General features: G+C 43.7%; 1 protein-coding gene across 1 annotated transcript in view; it reads left to right on the top strand.

The window, feature by feature from the left end:
• COL23A1 (collagen type XXIII alpha 1 chain) overlaps positions 1-25,296 on the top strand; it is a 354,126-nt gene that overhangs the window by 22,787 nt on the left and 306,043 nt on the right. Inside the window, exon 2 of the mRNA XM_060144375.1 lies at positions 7,212-7,278. Coding sequence (XP_060000358.1) covers positions 7,212-7,278 — 67 coding nt within the window. The remainder of the gene's footprint in view (positions 1-7,211; positions 7,279-25,296) is intronic.

Genomic DNA, 25,296 nt, shown 5'->3' with positions numbered 1-25,296 from the left:
TGGAAAATGAATATAATTACTATTAACTAAAAAGAACCAGGTCAAATTCATGAGTAATAATAACCCACTATTCATCTAGCAAGATTTCAATAAAGGTTAATGTGAAAAAAAAATGACTAATGTGAAGACGAGCATGAAGCCATGGACCACTCCCGTCACCTCCAGTTTTCAAGATGATTTTCACACTCTCATATTGTGTCTCAGTTGGAGGTGGTTAGAATTCTGATCAAGAATGGATCTATTATATGAGAAAATATTTGCAAATCATATATCTGATGAGGATTTAGTATCCAAATATGTAAAGAACTCATCAAAAAATAGCTCATGAACAAATAGAGAAACAACCCAATTTAAATAGACAAACACCCCAATTTAAAAATAGACAAGGGGCTTGAACAGACATTTCTTCAAACAAGATATACAGATGGTCAACAAGTACATGAAAAGGTGCTCAGCATCATTAGTCATTAGGGAAATGCAAGTCAAACCCATAATGAGATACAGCTTCACATCCATTAGGATCTGTTGGTGAGGATGGAGAGAAATTGGAACCCTCATACACTGCTGGTGGGGATGTCAAATGGTTCAGCCACTGTGGAAAATTTTGGTGGGTCTTCAAAATGTTAAATATGGAATTATCATATGACTCAACAATTCCACTCCTAGGTATATACCCAAAAGAATTGAAAACAGGTATTAAAACAATGCATGCACGTCCACTTATGTTCATAGCAGCACTATTCACAATAGCCAGAAGGTGGAAACAGCCCACATGTTCATCAAGGAATATATGGATAAACAAATTGTGGTATGTACATACAATGTAGTACTATTAAGCCGTAAAAAAGAATGAAATACTGACACATGATTCAAAGTGAATGAATCTCAAAAACATTTTGCTAAGTGAAAGAAACCAGACACAAAAGGTCACATACTGTGTGATTCTCTTTATATGAAATATCCAGAATAGGTTAATCCATAGAGACAGAAAGCAGATTGGTGGCTAGGAGGAGGGAGGAAAGGGAAGCTATTGCTTGATGGGTACAGGATTTCCGTTTGGAGTAATGGTAATGTGTTGGAACTAGATAGAGGGAACTACATGAAAGGGGTGGTTGCCCAACATTATGAATCCCCTAAAGGCCACTGAATTGTTCACTTTAAAATGGTTAATTTTATGCTATGTGAGTTTGACCTTAACTTTTTAAAAAAGAATAATCTGTTATATAAAATAACAAAGTTATATCTTAATCAGTGGTAAATGACTTTGTAATTCTGCTATCCATTTTTTAACGTGAACTACAGACTTTAGATCTTCTCACCAGTTTTTCTTCTAATGTCCTTTTCCTATTCCAGGATCCCACCCAGGAGACCACATTGTATTTACTGGTCATATCTCCTCCTCAGTCTTTCCTTGTGTTTTATGACTGACAATTTTAAGACATATTGGTCAGGTATTGTGTAGAATGTTGCTGAATTTGGGCTAGTCTGATGTTTCTCATGATTAGACTGGGTTACTAGTGTTTGGGAAGAATACCACTCACGTGGATTGACACTATCATGACATCATGTCAGTGGTCTATGATGTCAACATGACCTATCACTGGTGACATTAACCTTGATCACTTGATTAAAGTGGTATCTGCTAGATTTCTGCATTATAAAGTTACTGTTTTCCTTTCCCTACTCTACATTTTGGAAGTAGGTCACTAAGTAAGTCCAGGCCATACTCAAGGAGAGGGGAATTTAGCTCCACCTCCTGGAGAGGGAAGTATCTACATAAATTACTTGGAATTCTTCTGTAAGGAAGATTTGTCTCTTTTCCCTATTTATTTATGTATGTATGTATTTATTTATCTAATCATTTATATCATTATGGACTCATGGATATTTAATTTATTCTTTGGATAATAATTCAATACTACATCATTTATTTTGTTGCTTAAGTTGCTCCAGCTTTTGCCATTCTGAATTCTTTTGCTTTGGTTTTGTTTCTTTGATGTACCGCCCCCCTTTTTTAAAGCACTTCCTTATTTTCTGGCATTGCAAGATACTCTAGGCTTATCTTGTATTTTTCCTGCCCTGACTCTAGAATCAGTCATTTCTCCAAGGAGTCATGGTTCTTTTTATTGGAGAATGGTATTTAGAAACCAAGATCTAGGTGCTGAATGTGCTTGCTGCTACTAGGGTGTCATTGGCTGTAGGTCTTCTCTGCAGGCAGCTTGGGTTATTATTCACTCTATATTCACATAACTGTAATTATTTCTGTATGCATCTGTCTGTGTGCATAACATAAACATGACCTCATAGTAATGTCTCTGACTAATCCAGCTTCCCCCTTTGCTTATTTATAACTTCTTTCTTGGACAGTGAGAAACCAGGCTCTCATTACCCATAGTTTATTTACTCACTTGTTCAACCCCAATATATATGTATAGTAATTTCAAAATTGCTACCCTGTACCCCTATGTGAAACAACTGTACCTATCAGAGTATAGCATTTATGGACAGTTCCTTTGGTCTTCAGCCTTACAGTTCTCAATTGAAACAGTATTTTGCAAAGTGACTTAGGTCAGTTACATGTTTTTCCCCACTACCTTCAGTGAGGTTATGTCACGTAATCTTAATATAGTTATATTAATTTGTTTCAGCCTGCATTCCACCCTGGGATTTTCCAGCATCCTGGTTATTTTTTAAAATTTGTATCCATTAAAGTTTCCTCTTTATGATGTATGGTCCAATAGTTTTTGACAAATGCTTGGAGTATATCCATCACCCCAGTACCATGCAGAACAGTTCCATCACCTCACAGCTCCTCATGAGTCTCCTTGTGTTTCATTCCTCCTACTCCCTCAACCTTTGGCAACCACTGACCTAATTTCAGTCCCTATAGTTTCGTATGGCCTGGATTTTTTTTGTAGCAACTCTTTAATTTATTAGATATTAAAATTGCTGGTAAGCAGAGGTTCTCTTACTTTGTGGTTGAAGTTAGTTGATACCAGGATTCAAGTCCAGTCCTGACACTTACATTGCCCTGAGTCTCAATTTTCTCATCTGTAAATGAGTATAAAAAAAAATAGTCCTAGCCTCATGGGGGTTCTTGGGAGGACTCAATAAGATAACAGTTGTTGGTACAGTGCCTGGCACATAGTAAGTAATCAATAAACTTGATGATAATAATACTTTATATTTGCTATCCTCATCATCACCATGGTGGGATATGAAAAAAGAATATTAAAGAGGCCAGGAAATGCTGCCGTCTTGAGTTGCTGGTGGCCATAAGAATGTACACATGGGCCCTTCCCTACAGGGGATGGAAAGAAGGCAGAGAGGATGTGACTGTAGCAGGGCAGGATTGATCCTCCGAAAGTCTTCCTCTGGTGTTTGTGGTGCCTGTGTGTATTTTCAGGGTTGATCCTGGAGTTAGTTACAGCTTCCTGAGGAGACAGAATCATCTGTCTGTCATTCAAAAATTGCCCTAGGCAGGGAGATTTTAGGGCTTCATTTTGGCTTTTCTCCTCCCCAGGATTTTTTTTTTTTTCCGCTGAGATGATATTACAACACAGAAAGAACTTTAAAGAAGTAAATCACTGTAATCCCTACACCCAAGTGGGTTGATGTTTTGGTAGTTGCTGCCATCCCACACCTGCATTTTTACACACATGTAAACATTATTTATTGTATCATAAACATTTTTCCTTGTTGCTACATAGTCTTCATAATGATTTTTGATGAAGATGTGACAGTTTCATGAACGGGATTCACCATCCTTCACTAAAGTACTCCCACTGTTTTGTGGCACAACTTCATGAATATCAATTTTTTGCTCCTGATGATTTATTTCCTTGGGATATACTCCCTAGAGTAGGAATTTTCTGTCAAAGGATAGGAATGTCTTTGTGGCTTTATCTGTAGCATTTTGCAGAAATAAAACATTACATCCTTTTTTGTATATTAATCTATATTTCATCAAAATACAGCTGTTCAGGGATGTGATCAAATATCTGGTGAAGAGTTTGAGACTAATGCTTCAACAGATCATTGATAAATTTATCATCTGACCATGTAATGCTTTTTTGGAAACCATGATTTTCTCTGATTAGTTTTCTCTCAGCTCTTGCCCCACCAACTCCAAGTTCTCCTTCTCAGTACTTCTGGAGGGAACACTCCCAAAGTCTCCGGTCATTTCTCAGAAACTCATTCTTTATTTACTTTTGGAGTCAGGACTTGTTTGCATATGTAAAACCAGGACCATATTGTTTGCAGATGCTAGGGGTGCTGCCAGATAATTGAATGTAAAAAGTTGAGACTTTTGAATCATTTTTACAAACCAGGACACAAAAGAATGTTTTCTTAGAATTAAAAAAAAAAAAAGGCATGGAAATAAAGTTCGCGGGACTGGGTTTCTAATACAGACATTTCACTTTGTGTTCCTAGTAGGGATGTTTCAACTCCAGAGTTGGGGGTGGGGGTTGGGGGGGTGGGGGGGAGGATAGAGGACTAAGATAAAACTTTGCAGATTCACTATCTAATCCAGAAAAACAAATGCATAAAAGGAGTTAGAATAAATAACGAAACAAAAACTCAATCAGTTATTTATGATCCCATCTACTAGCATTAACAATACGTTTTTTCCTTTCTTGAATAGTTTTCTGTTTAGTTTTTGTTTGAAGATAAGAGTAGCTTAAAAGTAATTGTGTTTCCTATCAGTATTTGATAAAGCCCCCTTCCCCTTAGGGGAGCTGCCCAGATGTGATAGCACTTGTTGAAAGCACTTGTTTTTTAGCATTAAATGCTTTTGTCATTTTTTTTAAAAAAGGAAATTAGCGTAGCTTCTAGTCTTTCTAGAAATGATAAAAACAGCTGAGAGCTTCTCATACAAATTGACTGGCTTAAACTAGAAGGCTGGATTCTTTTTCCAAGTGAATTTTGAACTCTGTAATAGTACCTGCAAGTATAATGGGGGAAAAGTGAGTTCTGAGGTCCTGCTCACACCTGCATCGCAGGCACCTACTGCAGCGTTCCAGTACAGTGAGGATGGGCATGGCTGGGATGCTCCAGACTCCAGTGCACATGGCCTGGGGTCGGGTGGGGGTGGAGGTGGTATCTGCTGCTGCTGTGGTCTCACCCACCTGGTAGGAGCCTGTGGCAGCCGCGGGGGCGGAGGCGGGAACCTCTGGAGGCTCAGGGCCGGCCCGCACTGCTTGCAGGGTGGCTCTGGGCCCGGTGGGCAGTTCTAGGGAAGAGTGCCCCAGGCTTAAGCAGGAGTGAGTGGCAGGTGTGGGTCTGGACAGGAGCTGAGAGCCCAGGGCCAAGAGGCCTAGCCAGGTTCTGATTTCTGGGACAAGCCGAGGCCTTGGGGGGTGGTTTAAGAGGTGTGGGGAGGATAGAAAAGTTCTGTTGTGGTACTGCTTTCACAAACACCTCCACCACAGGGTTCAAAATCATACATCTTCCAGTTGTCTAAAACCTTGGCCTTAACTCTATCTCTTGTCAGTATCAGCCTCTGTGGCCCATCTGGAAAGTGAGGGCAAGGCTGGCAGATTGGAGTGGAGGTGGAACTTGGAAGTACTTTGCAGGGGCCAGAGCCTCCCCTGGTTACATTTTTTATTTCAGGCTCCTGGTCCTGGGCTGTTCAGCCCATTCTTATTTATTTATTTATTTTCTTATTTATTTATTTATTCATTCATTCATTCATGGTCGTGCCACACGGCTTCTGGGATCCTAGTTCCCTGCCCAGCGATTGAACCCAGGCCCTCGGCGTGGAGTCCGTTATAACCACTGGATCTTCAGGGAATTCCCTGTTCAGCCCCTTATGTGAAAATTCCAGGCTTGGTGATCAAGGGCTCAAGACTGGGAGTGCCTTCTCACCTCCTCTAAAACAGTGATTTAAAAATTACATTTTTGTTTGTTTGCTGTGCTATTTTCCAGGTATTTGTATTTGCATTTTTACTATGTTTTTTATTGAGAAAAATTACATTTTTAGGTTTGAACCTTAAGTAACCCTTTTAGTGGTAGTATGCATTTTTTTTTTTTTTTTTGTGGTACGTGGGCCTCTCACTGCCGTGGCCTCTCCCGCCGTGGAGCACAGGCTCCGGACGCGCAGGCTCAGCGGCCATGGCTCACGGGCCCAGCCGCTCCGCGGCATGTGGGATCCTCCCAGACCGAGGCACGAACCCGTGTCCCCTGCATTGACAGGCGGACTCCCAACCACCACGCCACCAGGGAAGCCCCGGTAGTATGCATTTTTAACTCAAGTTAACACATTTGAGATTTGCTTTGTTTTGCTTTTAGGAAGATTTTTTTGTTTTTGTTTTGTTTTTTCCTAGAGAAAGGTTAATACTTTGTATATTCTTGTCAGGACTCAAGTCTTGGCTAGTTTGGGGATTATGGGCCAATTGCTTCACTCCCCTAAACCTAGATTTGGGATTGGGGATTAATTTCTTATTTTTTCCAAGTTTGTATCCCCTGTCTGTGAGGCAGGGACAATAATTCAGGCCTCAGAGGTTACCCAAGTGTCACATAAGGTGATGATTATGCCAGGGCTGTACTGTGAGTTGTCATAATAGCAGAGCTGTGACTTTTGACTACATTTTTGTGGTAGTTCTTTTCCCTTCACCCAAATCTAGCACAGGGCTGGGCATGTGTAGAGATTCTTGTTAAATTGTACTGAACTAAATTTTCTAGGCCTAGGATCCCCACTGGTAAGAAGAAAGGAAAATGTCATCAGGGTGGATTAGCCCTGGGCCATTGGGTCTGAAGCCAGTGGGCTTGGAGGGGCTGTAGCCAAGGGGCCTCTTGGGCTCCCTGGGGTTGGATAGGGGTGGTCTCCGGAGCAGGGAAAGATGTTCAAGAGCAAGTTTTGATTGGCCCTACCTGGCCTCCCTCTGCTCTGCCCTCCTATCTTCACACCAGGGACTACCGGGTCCCTTTGTCATTCCTGGATTTGTATTTGAAAATGTTGTTAACAAAGCATAAACCTGTCGTCTTCTATTCAGGGACTCCCAAGTAATTGCTTAATGTTTATTTCTGTTTCTCCTCCCATTCTAAAACTGCCTGTAGAATTTAATGACCTTTTAAAAACTGTTCTTGAAAGCACCAACACCACCACTGTAGATCTTTCATATATGTTGGTTTTTGCTGTTTTTCCGCTTCTACCCCTCTCCGCTCCAAAACTCATCCTTATTTTTTCCCCCCTTTTCTTCCTGGTTCAGAAGATGGAGGGACCAGTCAAGCTCCGGACAGTTCGAGAAGCACCGACGGACTGTGTCTGTCCCCCAGGTAAGTGGATGTTCGATTGTTGCTGGCGCCTGACTTCCATAGGCCTGGTCTTCTCTCTCCTGTCTACCCGAAACTGCCAAGGCCATGGTCAAGAGAATCACCGTGGGTTTCAGGCTGTCTGTGGTACCTTGTGGACTGTCCTGGGGCCTTTCTTCCTACATCATCTTCCCTGGTAGGTGTGTCATTAAAGATTCTGGCAAAATTAACTGACTTGGTTTGATGGGGATGGTGGTATTGGTGGAGGAGCTAAGAAACTCTTCAAGATGACTTACAATAAAGGCTTAGATGCTAGGAAAGTAGCAGCCATCCCCTTTTAAAGATGGAGAAACAGACATGAGCCATCCGAACAGTGTTAACATTGTGACCCTAGCTCTCTTTCGAACATGAGGGGTGGTGGGTAGAGGAATAATCTGGCAAATATAGTTTTTCTTGGTTTTCATTTCTTTGGTGGAGGTAGAGGAAAGGAGCAGGAAACGTGGTCTGATTTGTTCAAATAATCATGTGTCTTGGGTTTTGATGGTGTAGACCAGGACGGCTGTGACTAGAATTGAGGATTTGTTGGTTCCTAATCCATGTGGCTCAAATCCTGATTCATATCGATCTTCTAGTTGTCCTCATTGGAGCTTTGCATGTATTATGACTGAGAATTTAGGGGTATAGTCTCAGCCCCAGTGTTTTCAGGGTTAGAATTATCCTCTCATAGAACAGTATGTAATATCAGTGAATGAGTGGAAAATTGTAACAATTCCCAGATGACCCACCATGCCGGACAAGGTGAGAGAACATGGGAGCTGAACCCAGGGGCCCTGTTCCTTGCTGTCATGCCTTCCATTAGCCAAGTTGTCTGGCATTTCCGAAACCACTTCACCTGGTCCAGAAACCAAGCTTATTGATGATTAACATCTCCAGATTGGGAGATGCCCTGAGATTTGTGCAAAGATGGACCCATGGTGTGAAAATTCAGTCTCTGGGGGCCCAGTGGAAGAGGATTTTACAGTCGAGCTTGAGCTAGCCTTTCATAGGAACTCTGAGGTTTTAATAGGAGGGAAAAGGACATGATAAGTAATGATGTCATGAGCAGATCAGGAAGTCAGAAATTGCAATTCAGTGGGGGGAAAAAAATCAGTTCCACCAATGAATTTTTGGCTGATCTGCAAAATGTGTAAAACAATTCTTCTTGCTCCTCCCCTGCTCTTTCTTTCTGAGTATTGAATGGTTGTAAATTCATGTGAGTTATGTAGATGAGGGTTTTTTAAACTGGGAGTCACTGGGAATTCCCTGGCAGTCCAGTGGTTAGGACTGTACAGTCTCACTGCCAAAGCCCCGGGTTCAATCCCTGGTTGGGGAACTAAGATCCCACAAGCCAAGTGGCGCGGCCAAACAAACAAACAAACCTGGGAGTCACAACACATTTATGAGACATGAAATCAGTTATGTGGGTTGCAGCCAGCATTCTGAAATTTTGAACTAGCAGAGACTGGAATAAAAAATACTGGAGTGAAGTATTTGTGTCAGCCATTTATATTTGTAAATGGCAGTGTGAAACGGGTTCCCTGCTGTGGGTTGCTGACTGAAAGTTTGAAAACCACCAATACAGATGATAGATGGAGAGGGAGGAGGTGGCAGTGAGGGGACATGGAGCTCCTGAATAAATCCAGACCAGGTCCAGATCTTGGTCAGCCACTTACTGTTTGTGTTAATAAATGATACCAATACTGGAGTGGGCTCTGTAGGCTTTTTGATGTCATGGAGGAAATACAAAGCCCAGGACCTGGAGATAGTCTTGTGTTTGTCTTCCCTCGAGGTCTCTTGACTCACCAGGAGAGGTGTCAAGAAGGCCTCTGGGATGACCATGGAGGCCAAAAGCCTGGTCAGAATCCTCAGTTCCACTGAGACTCTGGGGGTGCCCAGCAGTCAGTGCTGTGCTGTCATTGTCCGAGGGGCTTGTGGCTGTGATCAGGCTGTCCTGGCAGGTATGGTCAGCGTGGCCCAGGGGGTGTAGCACCGCAGCCTCTGCCAGGCCCCAGTGCACACCCATGTCCACATCTGCTCTTTCTCTCCTGTCACCTTGAGCTGGAGAACTCACTTGAGCACTTTAGACTAGAGCCCTTTATCAGTGCAAAACCCCATAGGCTGGCACATTCTCCTCTGCCATAAAAAGCACAGAGGGCTTTTTCTCCAATACCAGAAGCCTTACCTCATTCCCTTTCTCCCTGGCTCTGATCTGCCCTGCAGACTTTTGGAGTCTGGACATGCAGACCACCCTCATTTGAGATACCCCATCTCATCTAAGATACCCGCAGATCCCCCTAGCCCAGTTCCTTCCCACGGCCCAGAGGACAGTGTAATCTTTTGTCAGATCCTAGGATGCAGCAAGACAGATAAGCGAGGCCAGAGAAGGGGGCGGCTCTTCTGTGTGTGTTACCCATTGTGAAGTGGGTGCTCGGGGAGCTCTGAGGCTGAAGGGAGGGGCAGGCTTCGGGCTGGAAGGTCAAGATTCTTCTCTTGCTGGAGTCAGTGGTGGGAGGACTGGCAGAGCTGTGCTCTGAACTAGCCCTGTGACCTCAGGCAAGTGAGAGGCCCTTGAACCTTGAACTTCTTGTCTATAAAACGGTATAGTGAGTTGAATTGTGTCCCCCCCCTCCCAAAAGATATGTCCCAGTCCTAACCCCTGGTATTTGTAAATGTGGCCTTATGTGGAAATAGGGTCTTTGCAGACATAATTGAGGATAATTGAGGATATTGAGATGAGATCATCCAGGGTTTAGGGTAGGCCCTAAATCCAATGATGAGTGTCCTTATAAGAGTCAAGAGGTAAGAGATTTGAGACACAGAAACACCCAGAGGAGAAGGCCATGGGAAGACGGAGGCAGAGGCCAGAGTGATGCATCTACAAACCTAAGAACACCCGGGATTGCCGGCAGCCACAGAAGCTGGACAGGGGTGTGGAAGGGATTCTCCTTAAGAGCTTTCAGAAGGAACCAGCCCTGCCAACACCTTGGTTTTGGACTTCTGGCCTCCAGAATTGTGAGACACTAGGTTTCTGTCATGTTAAGTCACCTAGTTTGTGGTCATTTGTTGTGGCAGCCTTAGGAAACTAAAATAAATGGGACCGTTAATCACCCTAATTATAAGGTTGCTGAGATAATCAAAATGTGGGGGACATAGGAACTTCCTACACCACCAGGTCTGAATCAGGTGTGTGGGGCTGCCACCTGGGAGCCCCCTCATGCGGCTCTTCCTCATACACCTGCCTCAAAAGAGACTTCTCTTCCTTCAGCGGAGAACTCAGGGCTGTAGATTCATGTGGCTTACCCATGTACCTGGGGATTCCAACGTCTTCTTATGTTACTTATGTACTTATTGTTTTAAAATGTGTTTAAAGTTTTAAAATGTTTATTTTTGAATAGGAAATAATATGTGATGAAAGATTCAAGTACTACAAAAGATTACATGTGAAAACTAATTCCCCTCCCCTCCTCTCCCCCGGTTCTCCTGCTCCTCTTTCCAGGGGCCCTTTACCCATTTGCTGATGTCCTTCTGAGCAGCCCTTTCCAATAGAACTTTCTGTGATGATGGAAATATTCTATCTCTCTGCTAATCGAGCAGCCACTACTAGCCATGTGGGGCTACCAAGCCCCTGAAACATGGCTAGTGCAACTGACAAACTGAATTTAAAATTTTTGTTTAATTTAGAATGGATAAGCGGCAAGGTCCTAATGTGTAGCACGGGGAACTATATTCAATATCCTGTGATAAACCATAATGGAAAAGAATATAAAAATGAGTGTATGCATGTGTATAACTGTGTCACTTTGCTCTACAGCAGAGATTGGCACAACATAGTAAATCAACTATACTTCAATAAAAAAAATTTTTGTTTAATCTTAATTTAAATTGCCACGTGTGGCTGGTGGTTATGGTGTAGGACAGTTTTTTGAGGTTTTTGAGGTCATTTAGATACATTTCAGTGAGAAGCTCCCCTCCTGGTTTTACACAAATGGTATATGTTGTTGTCCCGGTGTTGCTTTCTCGGTTTGCAGTTTCCCTCTGAGATGGTCTGAATCATTCCATGTATCAGAGAGCAGGTGTTACCTTGTTTTGGGTTAAAAGACAAAATCCTGTTGGGCTGTCCTGTGAGGTACCTGGCCAGTCCACACCCCAAGGACGTTTGAATTGTTTCCCATCCTGTGTTCTTACAGACTGTCCTTCAGGGAACTGTTGGAGGGAAGGAGGACTGTTGTCTTGCCCGGTTCCCTGCCTTCCTCATGTTCTGTACTGAAGCCCGTCATGAGCCAGGCACTGCTGCAGGGCTTTGGGTCACTGGGCTGAAAGGATAGGAGCCCTCAGTCTGTTTGGGGCGCCACCACCAGAGCAGCAATTCTGGAATGTTGCAGGGGGTGGCCCCGAAGTCTGCTCTGTGGGAGACTCTGGCACGACCCAGTCCCCATTGTGCTGTGAACATTTGAGCATCCCAAGGGATGGGTCGGGGCCAGCACCCTGGAGCCTGAGAGGTTTGCATTTGACTCTGATGCTTAAACAGCCACCGAGTGGGCACATCCTGCACATCCTGGAGATATGGGCCATTCTGGTGTAAAAGCTCCTTACCTTAACTAACTCTTTTAATTACATTAATAAAATAAACAAACGAAAAGGAAACTTATTAGCTTACACAACTGGAATAGAGAGGTCAGAGGTGCAGCCAGTTTCAGGTATGTCTGGGCTCAGGGGTCTCTCTCCGCCTCTCAGCTCTTCCCTGAGTCATTTTCAGACACTGTCTCCTTGGGGTGGGAAAGTGGCCACCAACAGTCCCAGCAGTGTATCAGACCTTCTCATCAACCCCAGCAGATAGAGCACTCCCCTTTCTCAAAGGTGTCAGCATTGGGGAATAGGGAGTGTTATGGGCTGAATTGTATCCCCTTCCAAATTCAGATGTGGAAGTCTTAACCCCCACCTAGTACCTCAGAATGTGACTGTATTTGAGACAGGGTCTTTAAAGAGGTAAATAAGGTAAAGTGAGGCCATTAGGGTGGGCCCTCATCCACTATGACTGGTGTCCTTATAAGAAGAGATTAAGACACAGACACACACAGAGGGAAGATGACATGAAGCCAGGGAGAGAGGCCTCAGAAGAAACCAACCCTGCTGACACCTTGATATCTGACTTATAACCTCCAGAATTGTAAGAAAATAGATTTCTGTTGTTTAAGCCACCCGAACTATGGTACTTAGTTTTGGCAGGCCAAGCAGACTAATACAGAGAGTTATTGTTGCTGGGTACAGAGTTTCTGTTTGGAAAGATGGAAAAGTTCTGGAAAATGGATAGTGGCAATAGTTATACAACATTGTGAAGGTACTAAATGCCGTGAAATTGTGCACTTTTAAATGGTTAAAATGATATTTAAATTTTGTCTGTATTTTACTGTGATTAAAGAAAGAAGTCCCAGCATTGACCCTGATTGGCCTGGCTTGGGGCAGATGCCTCTCCTTGTACTAATTGCTGTTCCTGGAGGATGGGACACATTGATTGGCCAGGTCTGGGTCATGTGACTAGTCTTGGACCTGGGGGGAGGCCGTTGTGGGGGAGGGTTGACACTACCAGAATCATGTAGGCTGAGAGTGGGGAAGGGTGGTTACCTCAAGAAAAAGTAGGGTGCTATTCCCAGAAAAAGAGAAAAGGGATGCAGCTGGGCAGACATAAATAATAGATGACCACTTCAGTCCAGCTCTGGGGGCAGCTGGCTAGACATGTCCAGGTGGTCCTAAGTGGGGACTATGGACAGACCCTGAGTTTGACCAGAGGCTTGCCTCCACTTCAAGCACATAAGTCTCTTCCCTCTGTTGAGCTGGTCCAACAGACAGTGCAGCTCAGTGATTAAGCACTTGAATTTTGGACCCAGACTGCCTGATTCAAATTCTTTGTCCCAGACTTCCTTGGTGGCGCAGTGGTTGGGAATCCGCTTGCCAATACAGGGGACACAGGTTCGATCCCTGGCCTGGGAAGATCCCACATGCCGCGGAGCAACTAAGCCCATGCGCCACAACTACTGAGCCTGTGTGCCACAGCTACTCAAGCCTGTGTGCCTAGAGCCCATGCTCCGCAACAAGAGAAGCCACTACAATGAGAAGCCCGCACACCGAAACGAAGAGTAGCCCCCGCTCGCTGCAAGTAGAGAAAGCCCACATGCAGCAATGAAGACCCAATGCAGCCAAAAATAAATTAAAAAACAAATTCTTTGTCCCTTACCAACTCCATGACCTCGAACTTATCCTCCCGGTGCCTCAGTTTTTCATCTGTGAAGTGGGGTTTCTAATACTACCTACCTCATAGAATCGTGCGAGGATTGAATGTGCTTGTAGAGAGTTTGTAGCAGGGCCTGGCACTGCTTCCTGAAAGTGAGTTAGTGGTTACCAGGAACCGAGATCCCTTGCCCCCAGGCCAGTCCAGACTCACTGTGTGCAGCCTCTTACCTTCCTGATTGTTGCCAGGGCTGCCAGAGAGGTAGGGACGAGGCGATTCAGAGTTGGCGGTTGGCTGGGAATATCCTGGAGGGAAGGAACAAAGGCCTGACAGACTTCCTTGGCACGTTCTTCTGGGATGTGGGTGAGAAAATGCTGGTGACAGAGCCCAGAAGTGAGGGAACCGGAAAGGAAAAGAAAACGTGTGGCCTGTGAACTCTTGTCAGCCACTAACGGCATCCGGAAGGCCTCATCATGCAAAACCTGGGGCTCTGCCCCTTTGCACAGTTTGCACTGGTTTCTAACTGGGCTCAACCTGCCCTGGAGAGTATTAGGATCTTTTCAGAAAAACAGTAATACTTTTCGTTTCCTTTTTGTGCCTTTTTGTGTTCTTGCATAATATCCCAGAGACATGGCGTGTGGTTTCCAAATGATAGGGACTGTGCTTGCAGTGTAGGGTGACTTTCCAGAAATTAATAAACAGATTTATCAGAGTTAGAAATTCGCTGCTCTGTGAAAATGTTTGGGAGTTTGAGCAGAGGAGTGAAACTCTGCTTAGGAGGACATGAAGTACAATGCAGAAATGATACAGAACCTGATACATTTCATTGACAGTTTATGGCAAATGTTGCAGAGTGGAACAGAAATGGTCAGTTACTCTATTCAGCCTGTTTACTGTATTTGTAGGTTTAGGAATTTGCTTAAGGCAGCGGGGAGGGGGTGGGGGGTGCTTTCTTACTACATTGAAGCAAAAAATGGTTATCCTACTTTGAGTTATTTCTTATTTGTAGAATTTTTTAAAATGATACTTTTTTTAATGTGTTAAATCCTAGTTGACTTGTGTTCATGGTAAAACTAAGTAGTTTAATGGCAGTTTATCCCATTATGTCAGACTGTACAAAGTTGAAGAAGATAATTTGTGTCTGATTTTTTTTTTTTTTTGCCAGAATTCTCTGGAGAATTCATTCATTCGTTCATACATTCATCTCTCTCTACCCTATTTTGTGCTTGTCCTGTGGGTGATATTGACTAAGATTGTTAGAGGAATTGCGGACCCAGTTGTTAGAGGATGATGGCACACATACAGGAACCATAATATATTGAGAATGGGAACAATCCTAAGAAAAATGTCCCACAGAAATTGAAAGGAGGGAGAGATCACCTCAGATCAAGGAGGCCTGGGTGGGGGAAGATGACAGTTGGGCAGGGTTTTGAAGACTGGTTGACATCTTAGCCAGCTGGGATGGGGGACACATTCCACAAGACCTGGCATACTGAGCAGAGGCAGAGGGGAGCTCTGGGAGCATCAGGGAGCTCTGTTAGGTTGGAAGGTGTTAATGAGAGGTGAGGGTGGGTCTTGATTATGGAGGGATGTGAGCTTCATTCCATGGGACACAGTTGAAAGGTATGTGAGTAGAGTTCAGCTTTAAGAGGAGGACTCTAGAAACAGCATGGAGGATGGACTGGATCACAAGTTTGCTTCAGCAGAGAAGCCCACTGAGAGGGTGCTCTGGATGCGGACAATCTTGTCTTGTTCCCCGATGCGTCCCCTGAACCTAGAACAGTGCTGGGCATGTGGAGAAAGGGTGGTAAATATTTGCTGAATGACTGCCCTGGAGGAGAGGTCATGAGAACTTGAATGAGGGCCATGAGAATTGATGGCAGGGAACAGCTGTGAGAGGCACTGGGCCATGTGGTGGACAAAACTCACAAACAGGATGGATGGGCACGGGAGGGGACAGAGGTGCCCAAAGCTGGAAGCCCGTGGGAAGGTGATATCCTGAACAGAAACAGGAAATCCCCAAAGAGGGATTTAGAAGGGAAGATGATAAGCATAGTTTTGGACAGTGGCCTTATGAACCAATTTGTAGACCCACTGATGAATGGAAGAAAATAATTAGAAGTCTTCTCTTAAGGCATCATCTAGCCACTCTGAACCTATTAATTGTAAAATGTACTGTGTCCTGTAAATAAACGTCTTGAGGGCGCTCAAGACGTTTTGTTAATTTTGTTTGTTTAAATACAGAATATTTATTAAGAAGACATTAACATGCTTAGATACACAAATTAAACCACTTATACACATGCCATTCTCAGTGAACTGTAAGGAAAAAAACCATGAAGAACAAAATTAGTTGCTTTCAGATAAGTTTTTGTGTTTTCTAGCTATCATATGTCTATTTGCATATTAGGAAGTTATTAGCACTGATATATAAACTTTTTTCCCAATCTTAATGTAACTTTTTGGCAAGGGGACGTTCACAAAAATTTGCATTGAAGTCTGAATGTAAATTACAGACTCTTACAAGAGGTTATGCATTGACCTTTGGGAATTGGAGATTTTCTTGTGACCACTAGAGGGAGCCCACTATATTCATTAAATTCTGTAGAAATCTAATGGAATTTTTAAAAATGATAATTAATATTAAAAAAATTTATTAGAAAGTACACAAAAGTTCAAACCAAGGGCAATGAAATACAAAGTTAGCCTTTCACTCTGTTGTTTTTTCTACTAAAACAGAAGATCACTGAGAATTTTCCAGATGGCTCCAGAATAGAGTGGTGTGTTGTTGGTTTCAGAAGGTGTTGTTGATTATGCAAAGTGTAAAATAGCAACTAGCAAGCACATTCCCACTCACCCAAAATTTATTGAGCACATCTGGTTTAGACCCAGTAGCGACTCCCTGAAGCTGTGGGAAGATCCCATCTTGGCCAACTCTATGCCAGCCGTTGGATGACAGGTGCAACTCTTCACTCCGTGAGGTGTCGTGTAACTTTGTACATTGGGATTATTAAATGTCTCGCATATCAAGAGCTACTCACATGGTGGGACCGCCTCTTCCCAGGGGTAAGTTCAATGCAGTCATAATATTTTGTTTCTTAGCTCTCTTCTTATGCCAAAGTATATTCCACATGGATTGAAGATTTAAATGTGAAAAATAAAACCATGGAAGGCAAGACAAAAATACAACAGGTCACTTTTTAAAATTATAGGTAGAAATAGACTTTATAAGCTCGGTACTGAAGTCAGAAACCATAAAGCAGCAGTTCTCAACCAGGGATGATTTTGCTTTGTGGGGACTTTGGCAATGTTTGGAGACATTTTTGATTTGTCTCAACTTGAGGGGTGGGGTGCTACTGGCATCTAGTGGGTATAGGCCAGGGATGCTGCTAAACATTCTACAATGTACTGGAGAGCCCCCAACATAAAGAATTATCCCACCCAACTGTCAGTGGTGCCAATGTTGAAAAACTCTTCTATAGAATAAATGTTTTCTTAAATGATTTAAGCTTAAAAGCTTAAACTTTCTGTCTAGAAAGAAAATTCCACCTTAAAGTTTAAAGATAAATGGCAAACTGAAAACTTAGCGTATATAACAAGCACATGGTTAATATTCATGAGATATAAAGTGCTTTTGCAAAAGAATAAGGAAAAATCAAATATTTTAGTGGAAGAATGGGCAAAGGAGATGAATAGGGGGTTCACAGAAACGAAATGCATGCTGAGGAAGGAGGCTGGGAAAGGACAGGATGCGGGGCAGTTCCGGGAATCTAGGCAGCAGGAACGGAGGGGCAGTCCCCCGGGGAGCTAGAGCTCGCTTGGATGTGTCTGCACCAACTGTTTTTTGGCGTGTCATTCTGCCTGAGGTTCAGGGTCTCAGGAGAGAGAGCCCTACTGGGCAGGTCTGACCCCTGTGCCCATTCCTCTGCCTGTGGCTTCCAGGGCAGGGCTGAGAGGGAAGAGCACCTCCCCCACAGGTGCCAGGATGCTGCACAGTGTAGGGGAGGGGAGTCTGGGTTTAATACAGGTGGACTTGGCAGTGAATGCCAACTGTGGCTGCCCACCGGCTCTGTGAGCTTGGGCAAGTGACCTGATTCTTTAAACTCTCCATCTCCTTGTGTGTAAAATGGGAAAACATTATGTACCTCGGGGGTTTGTTTTGAGGATATTCTGAGACAAGTGTATGTGGAAGTGCTTGGCACACCCTAGGCATCTCGTAATGTCTGTTCATTTATCCCTAAGGAAAGTGGTCTGTGGTCCTCAGGAGGTGAGAGTCAGACACAGATCATTATTTTGGGGGTGGGGAGAGGGTACTTAGTAAGCAAGCCCAGCCCTTTCCTTTTGTTGCCTCCTCTGCAGAAAAGAATGTCATTTCTGCTTAGTCTCTTGGTTCCTTTAGTGCCAGGATCCCCCAGCGAACCTTCTGCTCAAAGATGGAGAAAGAGCAACTCCTGGCTCCTCTGGGAGCCCTTGAACTTGGGATTCCCTCTGCTGCCTTGTAGATTGTCAGCAGGCAGCATGGTAAAGCCCTTTTCTCTTGGGTGGCCCTGGGGTTTCCTTCCTGATCCACCAAAGACTTCTTCTGCCCTGATCCAATGTTATTTTACATTTTTGTTTAGTCCTGGCTTTAGAAATAGGATGAATGCGGCTAAGCTGCCTTCCCTACGAGGTCATGATTTTCATGACACTGTTAGGCTTGAGGTGGCCTGTTGTCTGGTCATTTCCTTAGAAATAGCCTGTGTGGCCCACTCACAAGCTAGCACAGGAAGAAATTCAAAGCACCGGAGGCTAAGGCTCCGAGGGGAAGGGGGGGTCTAAGGAAAAGTCCAGAAAGCAAAGGATGGTGTGGAGGATGGGCCAGCTCCCCCATTAGAAGCGCACACGCCTTCATGGTGCATTGTGAAGAATGTACTTTTAAAATGCAGAGATGATTCCCAAGAGAACATGCAAACATCTACAAGAGTAGCTGTGCAGTGGGGAAAGGGCAGCCATTTAGAGTATTATTGGACACTGGCTCTGTGCTAACTCTAATCCCTGGGGATGCTAAGTATGACTGTGCTCAGAATGTGAGCTCATGGAGTCAGGGGAAAATGGAGTTTTGACCCAAATTGATGTCACAATGGGTCCAGTGGGGCTTCCCTGGTGGCGCAGTGGTTGGGAGTCCGCCAGCCTGTGCAGGGGGATGCAGGTTCGTGCCCTGGTAGGGGAGGATCCCGCGAGCTGTGGAGGCTTGGCCCCCGCATCAGGGCTACTGAGCCTGCGCTCTGGAGCCCATAAGCCACAGCTGCTGGGCCCGCGTACTGCAACTGCTGAGGCCCGTGCACCTGTAGCCCATGCTGTGGGGGTGGGGTGGGGACTGCCACCGCCACCACCACTGCCACCTCGCAGCGTGGTGAGGAGTGGCCCCCACTCACTGCAACTGGAGGGGGCCTGCACGCAGCAATGAAGTCCCAGCGCAGCCAAAAATAAATAAATTAAAAGAAAAAAAGTAAAATGCAGAGATGAGACTATATGTGCCCCTGGATGGGTGGCGGCAGTAGGTGACCTGGAGGCAGAGCAGAGAATGGGCTGTGCCACCCACAGAAGGACTGGACAGTGACTTTACCCCTGGGTGTCACCCCCATCCTTGGCACTGACTGTCACACAGGTGGGGATAGAGGCAGACCATGTTGGCCCAAGTACTTGCTGAAGGGTCAGCTGTGCCCAGGAGCAGCATATTTATTAGCTGTGACTGTGGGCCTCACAGTACCCTGCAGGGAGGGGGAGTGGTCTTAGCGCTTTCTGTGTGTGTGGCGGGGAGGGGAGCTCTGAGAGGACAGGGCGCTGCCTCTGAGGAAGGCCAGGAGCAGCTGCCCAGGAGTGATACCCCGGCCGCCCCCCTCCGCCCGTCAAGGCAGGACTTGGGCTTAATTTCTAGGAGGTCAGGGCAGTGCCTCAGGCTGCCCCATGCCTGTTTGCTCCCTGAGGGTGCTCCCTCTCCTCTTGCCCCTACCCCTCGGGATCCAGGAGCTCCGTCAGGGGCTGGGTTGTGGAGGGTCTGTGAGCATCGATTTCTGTTACCCTGGACACTGGCCCTTCACTGCTGGAAGTGGGTGTAGAAAAGAGGAGGAAGGGGTTGGGGCACGGGGCGGGGAGGGTGAAGAACTCAGGCAGGAGAGGGTAGGGAATGCAGGTTAGATTGGGGTGGGTGAGGGAGTGGGGAGAAGTGGGGGAGCAATGCGTGAACCCCGGTGTACCTGTCCTGCCCCCATGGGGGCAGGGACTCTGAGCCCCCAGGGCTGGCTGTGGGAAGGTTCCAGATCCTCTAGCCAGAATCCTCTGAGGGCCGACTCAGTTGGTCTCTAGGGCCTCTCTTAGGATTATTGAGAAAAGCTCGTTTCCTACCTAGAACACACCACTTTCTTCTTTCTGAAGGTCCCCACCTTCCCACAGGGCCCCCCTTCCAGGCGTCTTAGCAGGCAGTCCTTCTTTTATTTTTTAAAAATTATTATTATACAAGCAAACTATGCTTCTTAAAATTATCCTACCATCCCACTCCTCAAAAAAAAGTCTCTCTTGTACCCCCCACCTCACTACCCTATCCAATCCCGAGCCCTAGATGTAATTATTTGACCAGTTTAGTTTGCATTCTGCAGACCTTTTTCTGTGCTTCAACAAGTACATACATTTAAATACTTATAGAAATAAAATAATGTGAGGTATTCTGTAGTTTTTTGTTTTCTTTTGTTCTGTTTTTAATACATCTTTATTGGAGTATAATTGCTTCACAATACCGTGTTAGTGTCTGTTGCACAACAAACTGAATCAGCCATATGCATACACATGTCCCCATATCCCCTCCCTCTTGAGCCTCCCTCCCATCCTCCCTGTCCCACCCCTCTGGGTCATCACAAAGCACCGAGCCGATCTCCCTGTGCTATGCTGCTGCTTCCCACCAGCCAACTATTTTACATTCGGTAGTGTATATATGTTGATGCTACTCTCACTTCACCCCAGCTTCGCCCTCCCACCCCATGTCATCAAGTCCATTCTCTATGTCCACCTCTTTATTCCTGCCCTGCAATAGGTTGATCCATACCTTTTTTTTTTTTAGATTCCATATATATGCATTAGCATATGGTATTTGTTTTTCTCTTCTGACTTACTTCACTCTGTATGACAGACTCTGGGTCCACCCACCTCAGTACAAATAACTCAATTTCATTTCTTTTTATGTCTGAGTAATACTCCATTGTATATATGTGCCACATCTTTATCCATTCATCTGTCGATGGACATTTAGGTTGGTTCCATGTCCTGGCTATTGTAAATAGTGCTGCAATGAACATTGTGGTGCATGTCTCTTTGAATTATGGTTTTCTCAGGGTATATGCCCAATAGTGGGATTGCTGGGTCATATGGTAGTTCTATTTTTACTTTTTTAAGGAACCTCCATACTGTTCTCCATAGTGGTTGTAGCAATTTACATTCCCAACAACAGTGTAGGAGGGTTCCCTTTTTACCACACCCTTTCCAGCATTTATTGTTTCTAGCTTTTTTGATAATGGCCATTCTGACCGGTGTGAGGTGATACCTCATTGTAGTTTTGATTTGCATTTCTCTAATTATTAGTGATGCTGAGCATCTTTTCATGTGCCTCTTGGCCATCTGTATGTCCTCCTTGGTGAAATGTCTATTTAGGTCTTCCAACCATTTTTTAACTGGATTGTTTGTTTTTTTTAAATTGAGCTCCATGAGCTGTTTGTATATTTTAGAGATTAATCCTTTGTCTGTTGTTTCATTTGCAAATATTTTCTCCCATTCTGAGGGAGGTCTTTTTGTCTTGTTTATGGTTTCTTTTGCTGTGCAAAAGCTTTTAAGCTTAATTAAGTCCCTTTTGTTTATTTTTGGTTTTATTTCTGTTACTCTAGGAGGTGGGTCAAAAAAGATCTTGCTGTGATTTATGTCAAAGAGTGTTTTTCCTATATTTCCTCTAAAAGTTTTATAGTGTCTGGTCTTACCTTTAAGTCTTTAATCCATTAGGAGTTTATTTTTGTGTATGGTGTTAGGTAGTGTTCTAATTTTATTCTTTTACATCTAGCTGTCCAGTTTTCCCAGAACCACTTATTGAAGAGATTGTCTTTTCTCCATTGTATATTCTTGCCTCCTTTGTCATAAATTAGGTGACCATATGTGTGTGGGTTTATCTCTGGGCATTCCATCTTGTACCATTGATCTATATTTCTGTTTTTGTGCCAGTACCATACCATCTTGATTACTGTAGCTTTGTGGTATAATTTGAAGTCTGGGAGCCTGATTCCTCCAACTCCGTTTTTCTTTCTCAAGATTGCTTTGGCTCTTTGGGGTCTTTTGTGTTTCCATACGAATTGTAAGTTTTTTGTTCTAATTCTGTGAAGAATGCCATTGGTAGTTTGATAGGGATTGCATTGAATCTGTAAATTGCTTTGGCTAGTAGAGTCTTTTTCACAGTGTTGATTCTTCCAATCCAAGAACATGGTATATTTCTCCATCTGTTATGTCATCTTTGATTTCTTTCATCAGTGCTTTATAGTTTTCTGAGTACAAGTCTTTTGCCTCAGGCAGGTTTATTCCTAGGCATTTTATTCTTTTTGTTGCAATGGTAAATGGGAGTGTTTCTTTCATTTCTCTTTGTGATTTTTCATTGTTGGTGTATAGGAATGCCAGAGATTTCTGTGCATTAATTTTGTATCCTGCAACCTTACCAAATTCATTGATTAGCTCTAGTAGTTTTCTGGTGGCATCTTTAGGATTCTCTATGTGTAGTATCATGTCATCTGCAAACAGTGACAGTTTTACTTCTTCTTTTCTGATTTGGATTCCTTTTATTTCTTTTTCTTCTCTGATTGCTGTGGCTAAAACTTCCAAAACTATGTTGAATAATAGCAGTGAGAGTGGGCAACCTTTTCTTTTTCCTGATCTTAGAGGAAATGCTTTCAGTTTTTCACCATTGAGAATGATGTTTGCTGTGGGTTTGTCATATATGCCCTTTACTATGTTGAGGTAGGTTCTCTGTATGCCCACTTTCTGCAGAGTTTTTATCATAATGGGTGTTGAATTTTGTCAAAAGCTTTTTCTGCATCTATTGAGATGATCATATAATTTTTCTTCTTCAATTTGTTAATATGGTGTATCACATTGATTGATTTGCGTATATTGAAGAATCCTTGCATCCCTTGGATAAAGCCCACTTGATAATGGTGTATGATTTTTTTAATATGCTGTTGGATTCTGTTTACTAGCATTTTGTTCAGGATTTTTGCATCTATGTTCATCAGTGATATTGATCTATAATTTTCTTTTTTGTGATATTTTTTTCTGTTTTTGGTATCAGGGTGATGGTGGCCTTTTAGCATGAATTTGGGAGTGTTTCTCCCTCTGCAATTTTTTGGAGGAGTTTGAGAAGGATCAGTGTTAGCTCTTCTCTAAATGTTTGATAGAATTTGCCTGTGAAGCCTTCTGGTCCTGGGGTTTTGTTTGTTGGAAGATTTTTAATTAAGGTTTCAATTTCATTACTTGTGATAGGTCTGTTTATATTTTCTAATTCTTCCAGTTCAGTCTTGGAAAACTGTACCTTTCCAGAATTTGTCCATTTCTTCGTGGTTGTCCATTATCTTCTTCTTGGATTGATCCTTTGATCATTATGTAGTGTCCTTCCTTGTCTCTTGTAACATTCTTTCTTTTAAAGTCTATTTTATCTGATATGAATATTGCTACTCCAGCTGTCTTTTGATTTCCATTTGCACGGAATATCTTTTTCCATCCCTTCACTTTCAGTCTGTAGGTGTCCCTAGGTCTGCAGTGGGTCTCTTGTAGACAGCATATATATGGGTCTTGTTTTTGTATCCTTTCAGCCAGTCTGTGTCTTTTGGTTGGGGCATTTAATCCATTTACATTCAAGGTTATTACCGATATGTATGTTCCTATTACCACTTTCTTAATTGTTTTGGGTTTGCTTTTGTGGGTCTTTTTCTTGTCTTGTGTCTCCCGCTTAGAGAAGTTTCTTTAGCATTTGTTGTAAAGGTGGTTTGGTGTTGCTGAATTCTCTTAGCTTTTGTTTGAAAAGCTTTTGACTTCTCCATCGAACGTGAATGAGATCCTTGCTGGGTAGAGTAATGTTGGTTATAGGTTTTTCTCTTTCATCACTTATCCTGACACTTATCCATCACATATCCTGACACTCCCTTCTGGCCTACAGAGTTTCCACTGAAAAATCAGCTGAGAACCTTATGGGGATTCCTTTGTATGTTATTTTTTGTTTTTCCCTTGCTGCTTTTAATATTTTTTCTTTGAATTTAATTTTTGTTAGTTTGATTAATATGTGTCTTGTTGTGTTTTTCTAGGGTTTATCCTTTATCGGACTCTCTGTGCTTCCTGGATTTGGCTGACTATTTCCTTTCCCATGTTAGGGAAGTTTTCTACTATAATCTCTTAAGATATTTTCTCAGACCCTTTCTTTTTCTCTTCTTCTTCTGGGACCCCTATAATTCGAATGTTGGTGTGTTTAGTGTTGTCCCAGAGGTCTCTGAGATTGTCTTCAATTCTTTTCATTCTTTTTTCTTTATTCTGCTCCTCAGCAGTTATTTCCACCATTTTGTCTTCCAGCTCACTTATTCATTCTTCTGCCTCCGTTATTCTGTTACTGATTCCTTCTAGTGTCTTTTTCATTTCAGTTATTGTGTTGTTCATCTCTGTTTGTTTTTTCTTTAGTTCTTCTAGATCTTTGTTAAACATTTCTTGTATATTCTCAACCCGTGCTTCCATTCTATTTCCGAGATTCTGGATCATCTTTACTATCATTACTCTGAATTCTTTTTCAGGTAGATTGCCTCTTTCCTCTTCGTTTATTTGGTCTTGTAGGTTTTTACCTTGCTCCTTCATCTGTGACATATTTTTTTGCCATCTCATTTTTTTTTTAATGAGTGGGATTGTGTTCCTGTTTTACTGGTTGTTTGGCCTGAGGCTTCCAACACTGGAGTTTGTAGGCTATTGGGTAGAGCTGGGTCTTGGTGCTGAGATGAGGAACTCTGTGAAACCTCACTCTGATGAATATTCCCTGGGGTCTGAGGTTCTCTGTTAGTCCAGTGGTTCAGACTCGGAGCTCCCATGTGGGGTGGCAAAAAAAAAAAAAGAGAGAGAACAATAACAAAGTAAAAAATAAAATTAGACTAGGAAACTAACAGATATGTTAGAAAGAATGTGAAAGTAAAACTATAGATGAATCAACAACCAGAAGGTACATCAGTACCACAACAGTAAAAAAGAGGAGGAGGGAAAAGAAAAAAAAAGGGGGGAGGGGGAGGCCTTGGCTGTGGAGAACAGGGCCTAAACAAGGGTGAGGTTTGGGCAGTGGGTGGGGCCAGTGCTCAGGACCCACAGGGCTAGAAAAGGCCCTGGGGTCTGTGAGGGGTGGGGCTTAGGCTCAAGGAAAAGAAGGGGCCCAGGCATGCCCCCCACCCTGGTCTCAGAGGGCAGGGAACCTCACCTGGGAGCCCAGAAGGCTTCTTGGGCTCGAGTGGGTGGGGCAAACTGCCCTCCTCTCCTCTCTTGCTCCTCCGGTCTGGGGTCTGGGAAGGCCCCTCCCACTTGCCTCTCCTGATCTCCCTGGCCTCCCTCCTATGCCCCCAGGACCCATGGAGCCTGGATGGGGCTTTGGAGGGAGGGAAAGCGACTTGGGAGTTCAGCAGGCTCCCTGGCCCAAGTGGGCCAGGCAGTCACCCTCTGTTCCTCTCCCCACTCTTCCTGGAGAGTCCCTCCCA

Source organism: Lagenorhynchus albirostris, chromosome 3, assembly GCF_949774975.1.
Source record: "Lagenorhynchus albirostris chromosome 3, mLagAlb1.1, whole genome shotgun sequence".
NCBI classification, from domain to species: Eukaryota; Metazoa; Chordata; class Mammalia; order Artiodactyla; family Delphinidae; genus Lagenorhynchus; species Lagenorhynchus albirostris.
Note: the sequence above shows the minus strand (reverse complement) of the source record. Positions and strands in the feature narration are given on the sequence as shown.